Source organism: Mastomys coucha, unplaced genomic scaffold (genome assembly GCF_008632895.1).
Source record: "Mastomys coucha isolate ucsf_1 unplaced genomic scaffold, UCSF_Mcou_1 pScaffold18, whole genome shotgun sequence".
Lineage (NCBI taxonomy): Eukaryota > Metazoa > Chordata > Mammalia > Rodentia > Muridae > Mastomys > Mastomys coucha.
Genome location: NW_022196900.1, coordinates 88,276,717 through 88,300,223, shown reverse-complemented (window position 1 = coordinate 88,300,223; position 23,507 = coordinate 88,276,717). Strand labels below are relative to the sequence as shown.

At 41.3% G+C, this 23,507-nt stretch overlaps 1 protein-coding gene across 17 annotated transcripts in view; it reads left to right on the top strand.

Annotated features, from left to right (window-relative positions):
• The window catches only part of Epb41 (erythrocyte membrane protein band 4.1), a 161,321-nt gene that overhangs the window by 93,657 nt on the left and 44,157 nt on the right, over positions 1–23,507 (top strand). For 16 of the 17 annotated variants that reach the window (XM_031378894.1, XM_031378881.1, XM_031378885.1 and 13 more), the window contains 5 exons: positions 7,759–7,846; positions 11,707–11,859; positions 14,942–15,039; positions 15,734–15,906; positions 22,059–22,246. In XM_031378894.1, coding sequence (XP_031234754.1) covers positions 7,759–7,846; positions 11,707–11,859; positions 14,942–15,039; positions 15,734–15,906; positions 22,059–22,246 — 700 coding nt within the window. The remainder of the gene's footprint in view (positions 1–7,758; positions 7,847–11,706; positions 11,860–14,941; positions 15,040–15,733; positions 15,907–22,058; positions 22,247–23,507) is intronic. The other variant, XM_031378882.1, reaches the window with a different exon arrangement.

Genomic DNA, 23,507 nt, shown 5'->3' with positions numbered 1-23,507 from the left:
TACACTAAGTTACCCAGCTCTGATGGGATCAGTGTGTGGAGCATAAAGGAGGTCACTTGTATACCCTCGCACCTGTGAGCACCTGTGTACACATACATAACAAACAAACACACAGACACACTTGTAAATTTAAAAAAAAAAAAAAGTAAAAAGGTCAGTTCATTTAAGAGTTTTCTTTCAGGGACCTGTGAGATAGTTCAGTGAGCAAAGACATTTGCTACCAAACTTGATAAACCTGAACCCACATGGTAGAAGGAGATAACCAATTCCTACAAGTTGTTCTCTGACCCCCATATATGTATTATGGGATACATTTATGTAAATAACTGGATTAAAACGAAACAGAAACTAATCTCCCTCCTTTCCTCCCTCCCTCCTTCCATTCCTCCCTCCCTCCCTCCCTCCCTCCCTCCCTTCCTCCCTCCCTTGAGTTGTCACCCTTCCCTCACTTCCTTTTATATTCTTTACTAGTATACATGGCTATGACTCTTGACCCTCCTGCCTCCACCTTCTGTGTAGGCATTATGAGCACACCACCACTGCCCAGCTGAGATTAGCAGTGTTTTAACCAATGTAGTTTTAAAAATAAATGTTGTATGCTGAAATGTGTTAACATTTGGATGAATTAACTCAGCCAATAATATAGGAAATACATAATGTTTTAAAATAATGCAGGCCAGGTGTGGTGGTGCACACCTTTAATCCTAGCACTCAGGAGGCAGAGACAGGCAGATCTCTGAGTCTGAGGCCACCCTGGTCTATAGAACAAGTTCCAGGATAGCCAGGGCTACACTGAGAAACCTTGTTCTTGAAATAAATAAGTAAAATAATGCATGAGTAAAAAGATCCACTAAGAATACTAGGCAGACCAGTGAATTCTCAAACATGTAAGTTGACAGCACAAATATTTCATTGATTTGTTTTCATATTTCACATTTCATTGCTCTTTAAGAAACTACTCTTAGACTGGAGATAGCTCAGTCAGTAGAGTGCTTGCCTTGAAAGCATAAGGACCCAAGTTCAAGCTCCTAGAGCCCACATAGAACCCACATAAAAAGGCTCACATGGTGGCCTGTGCTAGTAATCCCAGCACCAGAAGGTTGGAGAGAGATGGGCTTGGGGGCTCACTGGCCAGCCGGCCCAGCATAACTGCTGAGGTCAATGAAGAGACCCATCTCAACAGACAAGGTGAGAGCATAACTGCTGAGGTCAATGAAAAGACCCATCTCAACAGACAAGGTGAGAGGTGCCTGAGGAAGGACATCCAAGGTTGGCCCCTGGCCTTCACACACATACACACGTCATTCTCCTATATGCATGGACCCCCAACCCCATGCATGAACACACACACACACAGACACACACACACACACAGACATACATACACCACACACACACACACACACACACACACACACACACAAAACTGCTTTGTTTCAATATAGTATCGTAAAGTATCAATATAGCATCAAAAAAGATGTAAATTTTTATCCCTTGGTATTATTTTTCATAAGTGTTATTGTTTTTAAAATCCAGTGGATTTATTGTTATTCTTTAAGATTTAGTAAATGAACACTTAATCTTTGCTTAGTTTTAAAATTTATAGAACAGTATAACATATAAAGAAAAGTGCTTCATAGTTGTCAAATAATTGAGGCGATAGAGCATTCCTAAGGCTGGAAGAGCTTGGGAACCCACTCTTTTTTCAATAAATTTACTGATTATGCAATGGGCAGGCACATAGATAAGGTTGCCCGTCTTACTTTGAATTCAGATCCCATTTCTTTCTAGCTCTGTGCCTCTTGGTAAGTTACTTAAGTCCCCTGGGGTTCATTTTCTTATCTGAAAAATGAAGCTTATTAGATAAATTTTATAGTTAAGTCAGAAAATGCATCTAAAGCACTTAGCAAGTGATTATACTTATAGGATAGTAACTCTTAGACATATGTGATTGCATACATCCATTATCTAAACTCTTGGGACTTGGAGGCAGAAGGCTCAGGAATCAAGGGTAACCTGGGCTATAATAGTAAGTTTGAGGCCAGCTGAGGCTACATGAGACTCTGTCCTCCAAAAATCAAAATCATCACAACAACAACAACAACGTAATTTTTAATCACTATTTTTTAAGCCAGTGAGTTTTTTAAGTTAAGTGAGTTTGGGTCTGGAGAACCACTCTCAGTACTTACCAGAACTTAAATAGAACAATCTCAAAAGAATGATGGGTGTGGTCTAGTTGATGTCCTGTTAGATGAAGAATAGAAACTGAACAATCAGATCTTTATGACAAGAGAACATAGATGTCAGCCATCATGGGATTTACTTGTTCCATTCTGGACAAATTGGTAATCTTATATTAAAAACCCAAATGGAAGCGTTAATATGCCCAATAACATGGTGCTTTAATCAGTCAAAGAAACTCCTGCTGAAGCATAAGCTTTAAATGTACCAGCCAATACCATTCTACTCAGACACACAGAAAACAGCTTTCACAAGAGGAAACTGGTGTAGTGGCCCTTTTGAGACTATAATTAACTCTTTGAATTAACGCTAGCAAATCAAGCTTTAAAAGTAATTGCCCTCCGCTTGGGAACCAAAGAGACTTGCAGACTTGTCAGTTGTCTCTACTTAATTATTTGAAATCATGGTCCCGAGTCAGGAAAGGCAGCAGGCATTGTCAGGGAGCTGCCGTACAACACCGGCACTCATTCCATAGTGATGCTTTTGCTGCGTAAGTCAGTATAGGAGAAGTGTGCTGCACCATCTCTGTGTCAGAAGCAGGAGTTGGCTGGTGCCAGGGCTTTGTAGCTGGGTACATTGTAAGCTGCAGGACTTCCAAGTGGTAAACTGTTGTTTGCTCCTGAATATGTTCTAGACCAAGCATGCTTCATGGTCTGGAAATACCTAACTTCTTCCTAGCGGGTTATTAATGACTTTCAGAGATCTTGAAATTCTTAGCACAAACTTTAATCTTTTTTTTTTTTTTTTTTTTTTTTTTTTTTTTTTTTTTGGTTTGGTTTTTCGAGACAGGGTTTCTCTGTGTAGCCCTGGCTGTTCTGGAACTCAGTCTGTAGACCAGGCTGGCCTCAAACTCAGAAACCCGTCTGCCTCTGCCTCCCACGTGCTGGGATTAAAGGTGTGCGCCACCACCACCACCACCACCGAGCAATCATTATATTTTTATGGTGGAAGATAATTTATGGTTTAAAAATACTTTTATTTTTCCCAGCACTTAGGAGGCAGAGACAGGCAGATTTCTGACTTCAAGGTCAGCCTGGTCTACAGAGTGAGTTCCAGGACAGCCAGGGCTACACAGAGAAACCCTGTCTTGAAAAATCAAAAACAAACAAACAAACAAACAAAAAACTTTTATTTTGTATGTATATGGGTGTTTTCCTCTCGTGTGTGCCTGCGGAGCGTGTGTGTGCAGTGCCTTGGAGGCCAGAAGAGGATATTTACTTCTCTGAAACCAGAGTTAGACATGGTTGTCAGCCACCATGTGGGTGCTGTGAACTGAGCCTGCAAGGGTAGTAACTGCTAAATTCTACTCCTAACTTATTATTTTAATTTAGAAAATACATATGTTGTACTCACATAAACAGATGTCTGTGGGTGATTATGGTTATGGGATATTTTCCCCATATTTGTATGGTATTTTCCTAATTTTATATGTGAATATGTATGATTCTTTTAATTGGAAAAACCTTTCTGGGACAGTAGATGGATCTAAATAAGTCAGCCACCCATGCTACCTACCAAGGCCTCTGGCTTGGGACATCCAGGTCTCAGCAGGGTATGGGCATTGTTTTTGGGTTAGAGGGAGGACTCTGGGGATATCACAGTTACTGTTCTGCTGCTGTGAAGAGGCATGAAGAGACCAAGAACAAGGCCACTCTTACAAAAGAAAGTGTTTAATTGGGGGCTGGCTTACAGTTTCCGAAGGGGAGCAGGCAGGCATGATGCTGGAGAAGTAGCTGAGAACTTTCACATCTTGGTTTGCAGGCAACAGACAGAGAGAGTGAGATTGGACCTGGCATGGCTCTTTTTTTTTTTTTTCTCGAGACAGGGTTTCTCTGTGTAGCACTGGCTGTCCTGGAACTTACTCTGTAGACCAGGCTGGCCTCGAACTCAGAAATCCACCTGCCTCTGCCTCTCAAGTGCTGGGATTAAAGGCGTGCGCCACCACTGTCCCGGCATGGCATGGCCTTTTGAAACCACAAAGCCCACTCTCAGTGAAGGCCCACCCCCATGAGGCCACACCTACTATTCCTTCCCAAACAGTTCAACTAACGGGTAACTAAGCATTCATGAGCTTATGGGCCCATTTTCATTCCAACCACCACACGGGCTAGGCCCTGGGGAGTGGGGATTGGAGTCCAAGGAGAACAGGCAGGAATCCATATGTGGTAAGCCCTGGGAAGAATATTGGTGGCAGCTAAGTCAATGATCAGTGGGAAGGCATCCCCAGTGGTCTAACATGGGGAGTCAAACCCTTATAAGGTAAGGGCATCTATACAGACCTAGCAGCCCAGGGTGGTGCATTCAGAGTCCAAGTAGGAGAAGAGGATGCGAAGGGTGTCAAGAGGGGAAGCATTCAGAGGCTGCTTATACTGGGTGAAAGAAAGGAAAGGTTGATCAAGTTGATCAAAATACTTAGGGTAGTTTGTGAGAAAAGGTTATACACGTAATGAATGGAAAGGGGCAAAAGAACGTAAGAATTTCGTTACATTAAAACTGGAGGCTTCAGTGCACACTCATAGTTCCCAGTATATAGATAGTTACAGACACAGACATAAACAGGTATATACATAAATACTGGCATTCTTTAACTTTATACTGTGCTGTGAAGAGATGCTCAAAAAACAGATGAGAAATGTTTCAAAGGACACAAATTGTCCTTGTAGAAGCTCCCACTGACCAAATCTCAGGCGATTTAAGCAAGAAAATAGGTATGCAAAAGTAATGATATATTGCATTGAGTAAAATGAGAGTCTGGGTTGGGGATGTAGGTCAGTGGCACAGTACTTGCCTTTCGTGAGGAGCATCAAAACAAATCCAGCCAGGCGTCTTCTAACCCATACTGACATGCAGACTTAAGTAGTTTGATGGATGAATACTCAAAAGCTTTTAAAAGAATTCCTACAAAGAAATAAAGAATTTTAGAGAAACCTGGCAGACATCAGCGATCCACTGGACATGATCTATAAAGGGACAAATTGAAGTTATGGCATCAGTGATCCAGTGGACGCCATCTGTGAAGGACAGATTGAAGTGATAACTGCTGATAGGATCCAGTGCAGGCACAGCTCTACTTCCATGGTACTCCTGGTAAAGACACATGACCCAGGGCTGGGGATGTAGTTCACCATGAAGCATTTGCCTGGAGCCCAGGAGTCCAGACTATTCCAGATTAGACTACAGACACATAATCTACAGCTGGATCGTTCTCTAACAACGGGCTGAGCTTGCTGAATGGGGTTTGAGAATTATATGGCAGTATGTGTCAGCGTTAATTTCCTGGTTTTGACACTATGTAGAAGATGACTTTATTTGCAGGAAGTGCATACAAAAGTGTTCAGGAATCTTGGTGTCATTAGATTGGAAAATCATTTGCATTATATATGACTTAAAAATCATAATTGTTTCTGGTTACAATGACACTCCTTTAATCCCAGCACTCAGGAGGCAGAGACAGGCAGATCTATGAGTTTAAGGCCAGCCTGGTCTATAGAGTGAGTTCCAGGACAGCCACAGCTACATAGAGAAACCCTGTCTTAAAACAAACAAACAAAATAAATAACTGTCCCCCCCCCCAAAAAAGCCATAATTGTTTCAAAAATCCAAAAGTAACATAAAAAGCATCAGCCAAACTTCAAGAATCAACAGCTTCAAGAATGAAGGTCTAAACACTTCCTTTTACATCCTCCTCGTACCACAGTGTTGAAGCACACTTACCTAAGTATGCAGTATGAATATGTATATTCAAATTGATGTCCCTTAAGGTTGAAAAATGAATATAGGGAAAAAATTTAATTATTTCTCTCTTTAAGAAAAGTTTGGGGGTAAGGGAGGTAGGGGTTGAGACGGCTTCTCATGTAACCTAAGGCTAGCCGAATACCTTATCCTCTTGCTCCTGTCTCCCAAGTGCTGGAGTCACAGGTGCAAGCCACTATGCCTAGCTCCATATTGGTTTTGTAATTTTATTTTATGATCTGTATGTAGATGGACCACTGAACTATTAAAAAACTAAAACTTCAATAGTACTAAACATTTATAGTTTACAAAGCAGTTTTGCAACCATAATCTAACTTGATCCTGATAACCACATTTTATGTATTCACCAAAAAACAAACAAACAAACAAAAAACAAAACTCAAACCCCCATTGTTATCCCTATGATGGTTCTTACCTCATAGGGAAGACTAAAAGAGATGTAGACTTGACTCTAGGGGCAGGAATCAGGGTTCTGGTCCACAGAATGTGACTTGAACCTGCTGCCTCTTGCTGATTTCTAACCTGCTAGTGATCTGGACCTGTTTATCAACACATAAGAGTAGGAACAATTAAAACATAAAATAACTAAAAGTAACCTCAAGTAGAAGAGCATATCACTTAATTGTGAAAATTGCCAGAGATGCGTTGGGTCTCCTCATCCCTCTTTGTTTTCATTTCAATTAATAAATTAAGTGAGAGGCTTTAGAGCGGTGAAACATTTATTCAGTGAAGCTGATAGGATTGTTTTTCTCCTTTTGGAGGTTATTGTTCCAAGAAATCCTTTGTTCTTTTTAATGAGGGTAAAGACAGATGGGTTTGGCCTAGTCTTTTCCTTGTTAGGAAGAGACCCCTGCTGCTTGGATGGCTCCAGGCCGTCTTAGGGGAAAGTTGCTTGTCCCCGTGTTTTTTTCCTTGGGGATCTGCTCGCTGCCTTGTTACTGTGAACTGTGTAATCGGTCCAAATTGTGTGGCATTGTGAGTGACGTCTTTGTCTTGAAAGCCAAGGAGCGGCTCAAGAACATTCTTCAAAAGGGAAGAAACTTGAGAGACTGGCACAGTGGATGTTTAGACAGTGAGACTGGCTGTTTTCAAACAAGTCTACCTCATTAACTGCCTGGCAGTGGTGACATCTTAATAACAAAACAGTCCTATTATCCGTGTGCTTCTATTAGCCAATTTATCTGTTGAGATCAGTGGGCAGGACCCCATCTGTTACCAGAAAGTTGCTTTTCATCAAATCTGCCCCCAATAAGAGTCCCAGTTAAGTACCATCAGCTGCCCTCCAGTTTAATCTCCATAATAACTCAATTCAGGGTCTGGAGGAGAGAAGGCAGCGAGGAGGATCCTGTAAATTGTACTGAGGGTTTAATTTGGTCATTACTTTGGCAAGAAAATGAGTAGGAGGGGCTCGTGTGTGACACAGAAAAAGGCTAAAGAGGCATGCAAAACTCTTCCAGGGTGTGGGAGCTTGAAGGAGATGGTTGGATTAAGAGCTTGCTTTTCTGAGAGTTTTTGGTGTCTTCTTGTTTTTTTGAGAGCTTTTTGGTGTCTTCTTGCTTTTTTTTTTCTTCAAATTTTGTTTTCTAAGTCACAATTCAGTTATTTAGGCTCAGGTAGTAGGAAGATATTCATCCCATAATTACATTGAAGACTCAAACATGTATGCGTGTGTGTTTATATAAAGTACAATGAATATCCTGTTGTTATTACCATAATAAATTCTTCTGCTGTAGCACTGAATTTTCTATTTTTATTCTGTCAAAGGTCCATGACTCCAGCTCAGGCTGACTTGGAATTTCTTGAGAATGCCAAAAAGTTGTCCATGTATGGAGTTGATCTTCATAAAGCAAAGGTAGTATTAACCTTGACCTTTATTAACGTGTATGTATGTGCACATGACACAGACCTGTTAATGTGTATGACACACTTGTTTTATCTAATACCTCTTAACAACATCTATTTATGGTAATTTATTTTTTTATTTAGGTTTTTTTTTTCTTTTTTTCTTTTTTTTTTTTGGAGACAGGATTTCTCTGTGTAGTTCCTTGCTATCTTGGAACTCACCCTGTAGACCAGGCTGGCCTTGAACTCAGAGATTTACCTGCCTCTGCCTCCCGAGTGCTGGATCAAAGGTATGTATCACCACCGCCTGGGTATTTATGGTATTTTAAATCTTTCCTGAGAAACAATTTTTGGCATGACAGAACATGCCTGAAATCTTGGGTTCAGAGGTAGTCTGCAGGCTGTAGAGATGCTCAGTGGCTAACTGCATTGGCTGCTCTGCCAGAGGACTGGCTTGGGTTTGATTCTCACACAGCAGCTCACACCATCAGTAGCTCTAGTTTCAGGAGATTAGATGCCTTCTTCTGGCTTTCCTGGGTACTCCAAGCATGTGGTGCACAGACATGCATCAGCCAAAACACCCATAGACATAAAACAAATCTAAAAACTTAGAGCTAGCCTGGGCTACATAGCAAGACTTCCTCAATGGGGGCAAAAGGAAAAGAAGGAAGGAGGAAGAAAGGAAAGAGGCAAAGGACTATGGGAGAATAGGGAGGGGAGCTGAGTGTGGCAGGTCACACCTGTAATACCAGTTCTCCAGAGGCAAGAAGATTGTTTAAGACAAGCCTGGGCTACAGAGAGAGAAAAAAGAACCAAATTTGTTTGTTTGTTTATGTTTTCAGAGAGAATCTTACTGTGTAGCCCTGGCCTGCCTATAACTTGCTATGTAGACCAGAGCAGTCTTAAACTTAGAGAAATTCATCTGCCTTCCAGGTGCTAGGTTTACAGGCCTGTGCTATCATGCCCAGCTTGAATTGATACATGTTTTGTTTTATTTTTAAAATTCTAGGTATCAATCCAGCTATCCCTTACCACTTTCACGATCAAAATCTTACAACCAAAACATTGTAAAGATAAAAATGTGAACATCTAGAGAAAAATAAATTGTATTTTCTAAAATAAAGTTACATTTGAAAATACAGAAAGGCAAGAAGGTGTGTTTCAGTTTCACAGGGTGCATCATTCACTTAAGAAACACCTGAGTGTCTATTAAATATGCAGACCGCAGAGCTCTTCCCAGATTTATAGGCCGGCTCTGAGGAGGCTCTAGCTTCAGCTATAAAGACCATTCCAAATGATGCTAATGATGCCTGAATCAGAACCATTCCCCAAGGCCAGTGATTCTAAGTGTGGTCTCTGAGTCAGTGGCATTGAGTACCACCTAGAAACTTGTTAGAAATAAATATTTCAGGTCTCCCCCAGAGTTAATAATCAAGTGGGTAGGAGGAGCTCCAGAGTCTTCGTGACAAGCTCTCTGAGTGATTCATGTGCTTTGGATAAACCATAGCTCTTTTGAGAACTACTTACTGGGTTAGGAAATCAGAAGCTTGAATCACAGACCTGCCTATGTAATGCAAGTTACTTGGCCGCTAAAATGACTAGGGGTGTTGCAAAGATTGCAAGGGATGGTCCCAGACTCATTTAGAAGGACTTAACTAGGATCTGTGATGTAGACAGAACTGCATCCAATAAGAAATAAAAGGATAGTGGCGCACGCCTTTGATCCCAGCACTTGGGAGGCAGAGGCAGGTGTATTTCTGAGTTCAAGGCCAGCCTGATCTACAGAGTGAGTACAGGACAGCCAGGGCTACACAGAGAAACCCTGTCTCGAAAAAACAAACAAAAAAAAAAAAAAAAAAAAAAAAAAAAAACAAAAAAAAAAAAGAAGAAGAAGAAATAAAAAATAAAAGAATAGAGAGATACTTAGCCACACAAGGGAAATGGGACTAGAGCTATAGCTCAGATGGTAGAGTGCTTGCTTATCGTGCATGAAGTCCTGGGTTCAATCCCCAGTACATAAACTGAATGTGTTGGTACATGCCTATAATCCCAACTTTGGGAAGTAGAGACAGGAGGATCAGAAGATCAGTATCATTCCTGGCTAAATAGGGAATTTCAGAAGAGCCTGGGATACATAAGACCCTGTTTCAAATAAATAAAAATTTAAAACTGAAGAGATTTTATTGTGGTGCCCAGGCATAAGCCCAGAGCTAGAAGAATAAAAACCATATATATAGAAACTACAGGGAAATCTACTTTTTAGCTCAATATGACTAGTTGTTTAGTAGAATTCTTCAAAGATGTGTTAGGCTTATCTCAGAGAATGAGGAAATAACTCTTTCCATCTTATTCTCCAATACTCAGAAAACTCACTTGGTAGAAACTTAGAAATGGACGTTCAAATGTCTGGTCTCTCTTGGACCTGTGGATGATTTTCATGATTCTCCTTGCCTGAATGTCTTATGAGTTCATGTTTAGGTTCTGTTCATTCCAGTAAAATTTCAATTTCATTGCACACTCGGCTTTCTGGAGCCGTGGCTGGGCTCCGGATCGTTCTGAACTGGACAGCGGCTCCCATGACCCTGTGAGGTGCTGTTAGGGCATCAGAGCCTCCGCTCAGGAGCACTTCCAGGACAAGGCTGTTTGGTTTATGTCTTGTCTCCTGATGGAGTCAGATAGCATGCGCCTTTTCTGAATGCTGTGAAACAAAGTGTTCCTCCAAATAATGTCAGCAAAAGACAAAGGAAGCTGACAGGCTGGTTTAGTGGGTAACTGGCCCCAAGCCTGGTGAGCCGATTGATCCTGAGACCCATGTGGTAGGAGAGGAGCAGCTTCTGCAGCTCCTACAGGTTGTCCCCTGACCTCCATGAGTATTTACATTGTGGCAGGTGTGTGCCAGCCCACAATTAACTAACTAATTAGGTTTCTTAAAATTTAAAAAAGAGAAAGATGGTTGTAACCTGTGGGCTTTAAGAATGTCAGAGGGTAAAACCTTCTGGTAAAAATCTCAGCTACATAGTCATTGAATTGAAGCCGTGTGTGACTTATCTCTGTAATTCTGGTATATAACACATGTAAGTGCTGATAATTTTCTCTGTAGTCATTTTTAGGAAAAAGTAGTCAGGGAGCATTTAATTTTGGAAGCATATGGGTTTGATAACTAGATAAATAGTCATATGATTAATTCAGGTGCAGTTAATTTTTCTTAAATTATGTGGTGATTAATATTTTTTCTTAATAATTGGGTACATTAATATAATGCCATTTTCTTTAGTGTTCTTTCTAGGCTTAGGAACAGTACTTATAATTCAATATACTTAATGTCAATTTTTTTTTTCAAGACAGGGTTTCTCTGTGTAGCCCTGGCTGTCCTGGAACTCACTCTGTAGACCAGGCTGGCCTCAAACTCAGAAGCTGACCTGTCTCTGCCTTCCAAGTGCTGGGATTAAAGATGTGTACTACCACTGCCCAGCAATGTCAAATTTTTATTGTCAGATCTCTTATGTTAACTTTATGAAGTAATAAACATGTACATGTCACAGTGGGTGTGTGGAGATCAGAGGACAGCGTGGGAGTTTTTCACTCCAGCCATGTAGATTCTGGGGATTTAACTCAGGTTGTCACACTTGGTAGCAAATGCCTTTATCTGCTGGGCCATCTCTCTGGCCTAATAGAGGTAACTCATACCTTGATGCCTAGCTGGATTACTGAGGCTGTCTTCAACTCAGACACAATACTCCAGTGGATGATGACTATTTTAAGTTTTGTTTTTATTGTTTGCTTTGTAATTGGTTCTAGTTGTTGATCTCTTTAGATTATTTAATAATAGCCAGTAATGTGTTGAACACTTTATTTGCTTCTCTTTTTCAGGACTTGGAGGGAGTGGACATCATCCTAGGAGTCTGCTCTAGTGGCCTTTTGGTTTTCAAAGATAAGTTGAGAATTAACCGTTTTCCTTGGCCCAAAGTGCTAAAGATTTCTTACAAACGTAGCAGCTTTTTCATCAAGATCCGGCCTGGAGAGGTAAGATAATCACAAGTTTCTTTTCACTCAAACCAAACATGGACTGAAACATCCCTTCTAGCTGGGCACAGTAGCAAATGCTTGTAATCTCTAGACTTGTAATCCTGGAGGCTGAATGAGGAAGAGAATTTCAAGTTCAGGGTGAGCCTGAGATACATAGGAAAACCCTGCCATCTAAGAAGTCCTCTTGTAGCTAACCCTAGCACTTGTGAGATGGAGAAAGGGGGAGCAGGACTTCTAACTCTGGCCTCGTAAGAAATGTCTCTAACACCCACAAAACAAAACAAACAAATCGACTTCACACGTTGGTGGCCAGATTTCAGGACATACCCATATAATTTTAGCTTTTATATAAAGAAGCTATCATGGTACAACAGAAAATTATTGTTTAAATAGGAGTTAATTTTTTTTAAAGTAATTGTTTTGTTTTGTTTTTTACAGAGGTCTGTCTATATAGCTTTCAATGTCCTGGAGATTTATTTAAGACTATGTGTGTGTGTTGTGTATGTGTTGTGTGTGTGGTATGTGTGTATGTGTGTGTGTGTGTGTGTGTGTGTGTGGTATGGTATGTGTGTCTGTCTGTCTGTTGTGTTTTGTCTGTATGTTGTGTGTGTGTGTTGTGTGTCTGTATGTGTGTGTTTTGTGTGTGTGTGTCTGTGTGGTGTGTGTGTGATGTGTGTCTGTGTGGTGTTTGTATGTCTGTGTGTGTCTTTATGTGTGTGTTTTGTTTGTGTGTGTGTGTGTGTGTGTGTAGGGGGCTATGTGTCTGTGTGTGTTGTGTGTCTGGTGTGTGTGTTTTGTTTGTGTGTTTTGTGTGTGTGTGTATAGGGGGCTGTGTGTCTGGGTATGTGCACATGAGTATAGGTATCCCCAGGACATAAGAGACATTGACTCCCCTGGAGCTAGAGCTTATTTACTGTCAGATATCTTCTGATAACTTTATATAATAGTGAACATGTACATGTCACATTGGGTGTGTGGAGATCCGAGGACAGCATGGAGTTTTTCTCATTTTACCATGTTGATTCTGGGGATTCCCATGGTAGTAGGAACTGAACTTAGGTCGTATACAAGAGCAGTATGTGCTTTTAGCCACTGAGTTCTTTTCTGCCCAGGAGATTTTTTAAAAAGCTCTAAATTCTTCTCCGCCACTTCCTAGAGAAGTGAGTTTGGAAAGATCAGAAGTTGAGCAACCTTACATTCAAGAATAGTAACTTTCCTGTTCCAGAGAAGCCCATGCTGACCTAAGGTGGCTTTGTGTGTGTCTGTCACCATCTGCTGGTAAAAAGTGGTACTGTCTCAGCCTGGAAATACTAGCTGTGCCTTGAAGCACTAATTACATAATCATTTGCTAGTGCAAGCACCTATCAGTATCTTCCCACCAAGTTTCAAATCCACGACTCTTAACAAGAGGGAAATTTTTGAGACAGGGTCTCAGTGTTCAGCCCCTCAATGTGGCCTGGAAATCAAGAAGATCTGCTTGCCTTCTCTCTGGTGCTGACATTGAAAGGCATGCACTGCCACAAAATGTTTATTAAACAAGTTCTTTGTGCCAGTGACTATTCTAGGGGCTAGAAGTATAACAGTAGTAAAAGGATGCTATTCTTCAGCCAGCTTGTATTTTAATTTAGGAAGAAGGAAAGAAGTACATGCACAGAAAGAAGTATTAATAGATGTTATGGGAAGTCCTTGGCTTGAGGTCTCAACTATCCAATATACAGTGAAAAATACGTAATTCTTCCTCAAATCAGCTGAGAACAGCAGGATTCTGAAAAGTGGGGTGATGAGTATTTCAGAGGGCTGTGCCATCTTGTAGCAGATAACTTCTTATGAGCAGATAACTTCTCTGACCTCAGTTTCTCCATGTGTAAAATTATACTTGGATCTAGTCAGACTGCTGTTAGCAATAAGAGCATTCTAGCAAATCTGCTTCCTTTCCTGTCTTACAAAGTGAGCTTGAGGTGGAAACAAAGAGGCAGACTGAAGGTGTGGGTTTCTAGTAGCCTTGGCAGTGCCAGGAGAGAAAGCTTGTAATCATTTGAGGGCCAGGAAATAAGTCTCGGGGACTTACTGTACACCGTGGTGACTGTAGGTTCCAAGAATATCGCTGAGAGGTACACTAGCATGTGTGAGGCCGGGGTTAGTCTTCAGCACTGACTCTTCCCCACGTGACCAAGAGGATGAGTTTTAAGTATTCTTAAAAGACTCCTGAGTTTGTCTATAGGCCAGGTAGCCTCATTTGGTTATTCTGCAGCATATGTATGCACCAGATATTCTCAACAAGTCAGTGGGTGTCAATTTTCACTTGCCAGTTTTAAAAATAAAAAGAGTCTGGGCTGGGCAAGGAGGCATACACCTTAATTCCAGAGCTCTGTGATTTACATAGCCAGGCAAGCTAGGGCAACATAGTAAGACCCTGCCTTTAAAAAAGAAAACAGTCATCTGGTTTGAGACAAATGTTTAGCTCCCAATACTAATTTCTATTGCATGATAATAGTGGTGGGCTGGAGCAATTATGGGATGTCTCATTTCCTGATTATTAAGTAATCTAAAGTTACAAATGCAGGTCTGTGACTAACGAAAAACAGTTTTAGATAGTCAGAGGTTGACTAAAGTGTGTCTCAGGGCAATTCCTGGATACTGTGTGTGTTCTAAAAAAAATAAGTACATACATAAGTAATACATAAGTAATAGAAGACCTATTTCCTGATCTTGTTGCTTTGAACAAAACCTCCCTCGCTGAGCAGTTTCTTTTAATAAGAAAAAATATATATTAACATAAGTTGTTTTTAATTTAAAAAGTATTTTGTGTGTGTGGATGTTTTGCCTACATGTGTGTCTAGTACCCATGGAGGTCAGGAGAAGGGGTTGGATCCCTGGGGAAGCAGATGGTGGTGAGGTGGTTGTGAGCCACCATATGGGTTCTAGGAATTGAACCCCAGTCCTCTGGAACCACTGAGCCATCTCTCTAACCCCCAGACATTCTTTGTATGGTATCTCTTTGACGGTATCATATTTCTCTGGCTCTGCGTCACTATAATTGAAAAATACTTATGTTTTATGTTTATTTGTATCTCTATAGCAAGAACATTATGAAAGTACCATTGGCTTCAAGCTTCCCAGTTATCGAGCAGCTAAGAAATTATGGAAAGTCTGCGTGGAGCATCACACGTTTTTCAGGTATTATTCTGCTCAAGTGTGTCTCAAGGCTGAATGATTTGTGCCTGCTTCTGTTTTGAACCTGCTATTGAAATTCTTGTCTCTGTTAGAGCTGGCATTTTATTTAGCTCAGGTGAGAGCAACTTTATCAAGACAATGTGAATCTAGTCCTTCCTCTTTTGGCTGGAAAGCATGGCTCAGCATTCCCAGGGTTTCCTTCCATGCACTGTCAAAGAACAGCAGAAGTAAAGAATGAGACCCAGCACTTGCCTGGGGCTCCGGTTGCTTTCAGCTGAACTCAGTCCTGGTCGTAGGTTGCTACAGACCCGTCTCCTAATAGCTTTGTAGCTTTAAGTGAGTAACTTCTTCATGAGATGTATCAATTTCCTGTATCCGTAAAATGATGAATACATTTCAAGGGTGTAGTGTGAATCCTGCAGTGCTACCAGGTATTTTGTAAAACAGGAGATCTTACCTACACAAACTTAATGTTTTTAATATTATAACTCCCAACTAAATTACTTCTGGTTGCTTGAGATATGACTTACAATAAGATTACAGACTTACAATAAGGATTGCTTGACGAGAAATTTCCACAAGAGTTTGGAAACATCTTTATTCTTGGTTTGACTCTTAGTTTTATAGTCACAGTAATAAAAGTAATACAATAAAATAATGAAATAGGAGAATTATTATTATCATTCTTCTCTCCCAGACTGACCTCTACAGACACCATTCCCAAAAGCAAGTTTCTTGCCCTGGGATCCAAATTTCGATACAGTGGCCGGACTCAAGCACAGACCAGGCAAGCCAGTGCCCTGATTGACAGGCCAGCTCCACACTTTGAGAGGACAGCAAGCAAACGGGCATCCAGGAGCCTCGATGGAGGTTTGTATTAGATATTATTGATGTTACCATGATCTCTAAAGAAAGATAAAAGAAGTATAAGGGGCTTTTATTGTTGTTGTTTTGTATTGTTTTGAAATAAGAACTTACTATATCTGAGACTGGCCGCAAGCTCTTTAGCTTCCTATTCTGATCTCCTGAGTGCCAGGGTTACAAACATGGCACCATGTCCAACTCAGAAGTGTGATTATTTATGAGAATCCTACTATCTCCGTTTACTAAGAACCTCAGTGGTCAAGTTAAAGGGTTGCTGCTGGCTAATTCAGACTTAAGGACTTAAAGCTGGGTGTAATGGTGCAGACCCTTAATCCCAGCACTTCCAGTTCTGGGGAAGTAGAGGAGGTGGATATCAGTGCTAACCCATCCTACACAGGAGTTCCTGGCTAGCCAGAGCCACAGTGAGACCCTGTCTCCAAGCATACAAACAACAACCACAGAGTTAAGAAAACTGTCTTGGCCAGGTGGTGGTGGCTCATGCCTTTAATCCCAGCACTTGGGAGGCAGAGGCAGGCGGATTTCTGAGTTCAAGGCCAGCCTGGTCTACAGAGGGAGTTCCAGGACAGCCAGGGCTACACAGAGAAACCCTGTCTCGAAAAAAAAAAAAAAAAAAAAAAAGAAAAGAAAACTGTCTTAAGAATAAGAAGTGAAGTTCACTGCAGAGCAGTAATGGCTGAATACTACAAGTATTTAACTCATTTTTTACTTTGTTCAGACACTTATTTTGCTCTCTTATGTGCCTACTGTTGTTCTCTGGAGACACTGCTGTGGGCATCAGACATGGCCTCCATGTTCACGGAGTTTTCAATCCATAGGTAAAAACAGAAACAAATAAAAATAACTTCAGGTAGTTGTGAGTGCTCTGAAGAAAATAGAATGGGAAAATGGGGTGCCAAGTGTCTCAGGCAGGGAAATAGAGGAGTGTTTCAGATCAGCTAACCCAGTTACAGTCAGAAGGGCTCCCCAGAACAATGCCATTTAGTTAAACCTGAACTATGAGAAGTAACTAGCCATCCCAAAGTTTAGATGAAACACTGTAGATGAAAGAGTGGCCAGCACGCATTCCTGAAGGGTGGAGTGAGCTCTGCCTTGTTCCACAGAACTCTCTGTGCCAGTGGAAAGATATGTTGTGAATGATTCGGAGTCACTGTGGTTGTTAAGAACCTGAAATGTGACTGCTACAGAGGAACTGAATATTTCATTACAAACAAACAAGCAACTCCATGTGATAACTGACTGAGCAGCACCGGAGTGGATGTTAGTAAGCCTAGAGGAAAGGAACAGAAATTGTGCTCAGAGCAGCAGGCAGGGGGCAGGCTTAAAAGAGCCTTGAAGGCTCAGTCATGAGTTTAGGTGGTCTCTTCATTACGGTGGGAAACTATTGGAAAGAGTGACACAGCCTGACTGCTGTCACCTCTGCATACTGAGCAGCAAAGGCTCCACCTGCCCTGAGGATTAAACCAGAAACAGGCTGGTAGCTGACACACACCACGTCAGCTTGTGGTGGGAGAGGAAAGCAGTTAGAGATTCATTTTGGAAGTAGAACTGACAACATTGCCAATAAATTAAGTATTGGAGATGGCAAGGAAAAGAAAATCAAGTTTTATTCCTGAGTTTGGTCCTATAATGGGAGGAGATTCCAGCATCTGGGTGTAGGGGTACAAGGTTTCTGTTCTGTGTTGTCATTCCGCCTGCGTGCCTTTACTGTGTTCATGTGACACCATTAGCTAGCTTATTCCTTACTAAGTCACTCAACCTCCACTTGAAGTTTAGTGTTATGCCATTTTTGTTTGTTTGTTTTTGTTTTTCTAGACAGGGTTTCTCTGTATAGCCCTGGCTGTCCTGGAACTCACTCTGTAGACCAGGCTGGCCTAGAACTCAGAAATCTGCCTGCCTCTGTCTCCCAAGCGCTGGGATTAAATGTGTGCCAACACTCCTGGCAACTTTTCTCTACACTTTTATTGTACTGTTCTTTTTCTGATTTGTTTGGATAGTTGTCTACTGATATTTATCATTCTTATTATTTATTTATTTTTACTTTATGTACATTGGTGTTTTGCCTGGATGTAAGTCTGTGTGAGAGTGTCAGGTCCCATGGAACAGCAGTTACAGACAATTTTGAGCTGCCATGTGAGGATTCAACCTGAGCCAAAGCTCTTAACCACTGATACATCTCTCCAGCCCCTTACTTAACTTGAGAACATAAGCAGTTCACCAAAGTCAGAAACCTAGTTAGAAGTAGGGGACAGAAGCCAGCACTGTCCTTTGAGATGTGTGCTTTATTTTTTATTTTTAAATTAAATTAAATTAAATTATATTTGTGTGTGAGTATATGCACATGAGTGTGGGTGACCTTAGATGCTGGGAACGAAGCTAGGGTCCTCAGCAAGAGCCAGCGTCTAAGCTGCTGAGCCATTCCTCTAGCCCTGGGTATGCTTTTCACCCTCTCACTTTTAGAAAGGAGAGAATGAAAACTGCAAGAGTTAATATTCATTAAACACTTAGTATGTTCTAGGTGTTATTCTAAGCCAGTGGTGCTCACCCTTCCCAACGCTGGGGCCCTTTAATACAGGTCACCATGTGTGGTGACCCCCACCATGAGATTATTTTTGTTGCTCCTTCAGAACTGTGACTCTGCTACTGCTATGAATCATAATGTAAACAGTTCTGGAGACAGAGCTTTGCCGAAGGAGTTGCTGCCCACAGGTTGGAAACCACTGCTCTAAGCAGTTAACGAGTTTTCCGACTGGGTTCATACTCCTTTCCTTTGGTTTTGACTTCTGTGCATATTGGTGCATGTGTAGGGGTGGGCAGGTATGGATGCTTATGCGGTAGCATGTATGTGGGCATCAGAAGAAGGCTGTTGCTGTATACCACAGGCTCGCTGGCACACGAGCTTTTAAGGATTCTGTCTGTTTCCAGGGAGCACGAAGATTATAGAAGCACACTATTGTGCCAGCCTTATGTGGAGTCTAGGGATTTGAACTCAAGTCTTCACATTTGTGTAGCAAGCTATTTCTACACCAAACCATTTTCCTAGCCCATCACTTTCCTTGAAAAACGCTGGAGAGATGTCTTGGTGGCTAAGAGCATGTGTTGCTAGTGCGAAGAACCTGAGTTTAGCTCCCAGCATCCACATCAGGCAGCTCACCGCTGCTTGCAGCTCCAGCTTCAGGGGATTCCAAACCTTTTTCCAGGTACCTGGACTCTGCAGGTACCTGCACTCATGGGCCCCTACTCCATCCCCACACACTCATCAATACACCTCATCCAGGTTGGCTCTGTTCTTGTCAGCCAATGATGGGATGATGGCTGACATCAGTGGTTCTGTGTCAGCACCAGCACTTTGATCAGAATCTGCAGGAATGGGAGACACTGACTTTTTAAAGTTTAGTCAGACTCCAGGATCTTGTAATAGCTAACGTGAAGTAATTAATGCTCAAAGCCAATTATCATTTACCTTTATCTTGGTGTGAAAGATCAAAGCCAGGTATTTAGGTATGCTAGACAAGTGTTCTGCCATTGAGCTGTGTGTGGCTGAGGGTCTCATGTGAGGATCACAGTTTGGGTCTTGCTTGTTTCTTGTTACTTTTCCTAGGAGGGAGATGTTCATTATAACTGGTATTTTCCAGTTTGTGAACTATTACCACTTCTGTATCTAACCATTAGTTTTTATATTTGTATCTACTTACCCATGCACAGTAGGAATGCTGAAGACATAAATCATTTGGCTCTGCAGTATTAGTATTGGATTAGAACCAAATTCATGTAGCAAAATAACACATGGTGAAAGCAAGGGCTATGTGTTTATGATTTCAGGCGGAGTTGAATTAATTTTTTGAGAGGAGGTGTGAATACACATGTAATCTGAGGCATTAACACAACTGTGAGAAAAATATTTTGTCAGTTCCTTTGTTTTGTTAGGCTTGCTCTGCCATCTGCCACTCTCGGGTTGACTAGCTGAGAGTACCCATTAGCAACAGGGACTCGCAAACAGCCATAGATCCGTCATTGCGAGATGAGGTAGGCTCGACAGTTCTGCTTTTGCTAGGCATCCTCTGAGAAGTCTTTCGTGAAGATCGTTACAGGATAGTAAGTGTTTCTTTCATGGTGTCATTTGTATAAGAGAGGTGTAACTTTCTATTTGTCAGTCTGTTCTGGCTTAAAGAATTCCTTCAGTCTTACTTCATTTTTTACAGTTTACAAATCTAAATATATCAGAATAAATTATGTTTAGTAGTCTGAAGAAGGAAAAATTGTATGTTTCCATAAAAGAGTATTCAAATCTAATAAAAGTCTCAGTACAAGAAAGAATGATGGCCTGATACCTGAAATTCTAAGTCAGAGCCCTTGAGATGGCTCAGTGGATGAAGGCACTGGGCACCTAAACCTGAGAGCTTGACTTCAATCCCTGATCCCAAAGTGGAAGGAAAGACTCCTCTGCCCAGGATTATCCTCTGACCTCCATACATATGCTGTGACGTGTGTGCGTGCTCCTCACCTAACATGCACACAAGAAGACACACAGATAATAGCAATTAAATACAATTTTAAAATGAAATAGTAAAGTTAAATGTGATGGCACATACTTACCTTTCATCCCAGCATTTATGAAACAAAGGCAGGCGGATCTCTGAGAATTCAAGGCCAACCTAATCTAAATGCTAAGTCCCAAAACAGCCAGGAATATTTTCAGAAAAATCTTCTCTCAAACAAACAAACAAACAAAAAAAGCAAACAGAGGTTTAATTTTGATATTAAACTTTAATAAGGTTTACTATAAAATGTATGGACATTTTCTTTTTTAACCCCAAATTAAGAGAACAAAGATTAAAAATTAAAGATAATGATGGTTTCTTGTTTTATTTTGTGATGTTGGGGGTGGAACCCAGGGCCCCCGCCTGCAAGGCAAGCAGTCTATTCACTGAGCTATAGCCCCATCTCTGTTTTAAATTAAGTTACCTAAAGCGGATGCCAAGTAGCTCAAATCCAAGCAACAGTTAATTTTTCTAGTCAGCCTGTATGGTTTATTCTCTCCAGAGCAGCCCATCAAGCTTCTCCCCTCAGCCTCTGCTACCTTTGCCTCTGTGCACTAGATGTCAGCACCTCCTTTCTCTCTCTGCCCCAGCTGTGACACCAAAGCATCTCCACACATTGTCAAATTTGCCCTGGGGGGAAATCAACCCTGGTTGAGAGCCAATGTTCTAAGTACTTTAGTGAACAGGACTGTAAGACATTGACAAGGCTTGTGTGCGTGTGTGTGTGTGTGTGGGGGGGCTCCATTAGTTTATGCTTTATTTTTGGGTGAAAGTCCAGAATTTTTTGAACTTTTAATCAACTGATTTATTAAAAGAGAATGTATGGCTCAAAGATTTACCTTTCCACACATCCAACTGTAGTCCCTGTCTTTCCAGAAGAGCCACTTTTCTTTCTTTTTTTTTTTTTTGTTTTTTTGTTTTTTTGTTTTTTCGAGACAGGGTTTCTCAGTGTAATCCTGGCTGTCCTGGAACTCACTCTGTCGACTAGGCTGGCCTCGAACTCAGAAATCCGCTCACCTCTGCCTCCTAAGTGCTGGGATTAAAGGTACGTGCCGCCACCATTGCCTGGCTTGGAAGAGCCATTTTTCAAGGTTTTGGGTGGTTTTTTTTTTTTTTTTGTGATCATTTTGTAGAAGCTTCATAGAAAACAATAAACCAAAAACAAGACAACAGGCTTCATCCACCCCACCAAATCAGATGTTTAGGTTCCAGAAACCATCTAAAAATAAATATTTATTTCAAAACAGCTTATTGGGAGAGCTATCCTGAATCCACACTTTAATGCAAGGTTTGTTTTTGTTTGTTTTGTTTTTTTAAACAGACTATAAGTTAAGTGGGTTTTGATTTATTTTTTTCAGTCTTTATTCAACTCCAGCATTTGTGAAACAGTGATTAAGATGTCCTGGTTTCTCTGTTGAGGATGTTTTATCTCATTGCCATCATCTCCCTTGAAAAGCACTAATGGTTTGTGTTCTCCACTAAATGACAGATACAGGAGGCTGCAACATCATGACTGGCCTGGATTTGTAGTTTCACCCTGTGTCTTTGAGGTCAGGAGAGTGACACCTGCCTTCATCTGATCTTCCCTCTTTTCCTCAGCAGCCACTGCCGAGTCCACAGACCGAAGTCCTCGGCCCACCTCTGCCCCAGCCATTGCTCAGAGTCAGGTCACAGAAGGGCCAGGGGCACCTGTCAAAAAAACACCAAAGGAAGCTGTGAAGGTCGAAGAGAAGCGGGGAGAAGAGCCGGCTGAGCCGATTGAGCCGGAGCCCACAGAAGCATGGAAGGTAAGTCTTAGAGACCGAGGTCAGCGAGTGAGCGCCTGCTCTGAGTTACATGTGTTCAGAGCAACTGAATCTTACAGCTTCCCAACAATGTTGCCATTTCTCATTGTTTCTAAAATAAATCATCTCTTGTCAACCTCCTGTGTATTTTTCTAGAATTTGATTTTCAAAGAATAGATTTGCATAAAGCACATTTATAGAGAGCTGTTTAAATCTTTCCTAATTTTTTTTTAGAATTATTTATTATTTGATGTATATGAGTGTTTTGCCTGAATTTATCTATGTGTACCATGTGCATGCCTGGTGCCTGCAGAGATCAGAAGAGGGCATCAGATCCCTTGGAACTGGAGTTACAGATTGTTGTGAGCTACCATGTAGGTGTTGAGAATCAAACCCAGGTCCTCTGCAAGAGCAGTCAGTGCTTCTAACTGCTAAGCCATCTCTCCAGCCCAGATACTTAAACAATAAATGGCTAGGTAAGGAAATCTATTGCATGGGAAAAATTATGTTTCCCAGTTGATCATCCTGAGTTTGAGTATACCCATAGTCACTGTGCTGAGTTGAGAAATCACTAGTTAATTAGCAAATCTCCCAGAAATCAGAACTGGACTAATCTTTTATATATGTTCAAGCTTTTAAATAACATTTACACAGAGCGAGTTCAGGTCTGCTAAAGTAGATGCAGGTCTCACTTTTGTGAAGGGGTATGAGAAATGGCATTCCTGAGAATGACACTTTCTGTTAAGACCTTGAGGAGTGCCTTCTCGTTTGTATACTGATAGTGCATAGATCAGGCTGTTCTTTTGGAACCCCATCAATATCGGATTCAATGTAGAACAGTGAGCAACTGTTATTTTTATTTTAACTGTTAAATATGACATATAGGTTCTCTGTCTTGAGTGACATTTGCCTGGTGTCCATGACATTGGTCTTCAGGTTCCATGTGGCTTTTGAATATCTGCTCAGTTTTTATGCTGGAATGTATCAACCTGTACTTTTTTTTAAAAAAGATTTATTTATTATATATAAGTACACTGTAGCTGTCTTCAGACACACTAGAAGAGGGTGTCAGATCTCATTACAGGTGGTTGTGAGCCACCATGTGATGTGGTTGCTGGGATTTGAACTCAGGACCTCTGGAAGAGCAGTCAGTGCTCTTAACCACTGAGCCATCTCTCCAGCCCTCAACCTGCACCTTTGATTCTCCTTTTCCATACTGATTAGAGAGTACCAGGCTATTGGACTTGTCAGGTGGGAGGTCTGG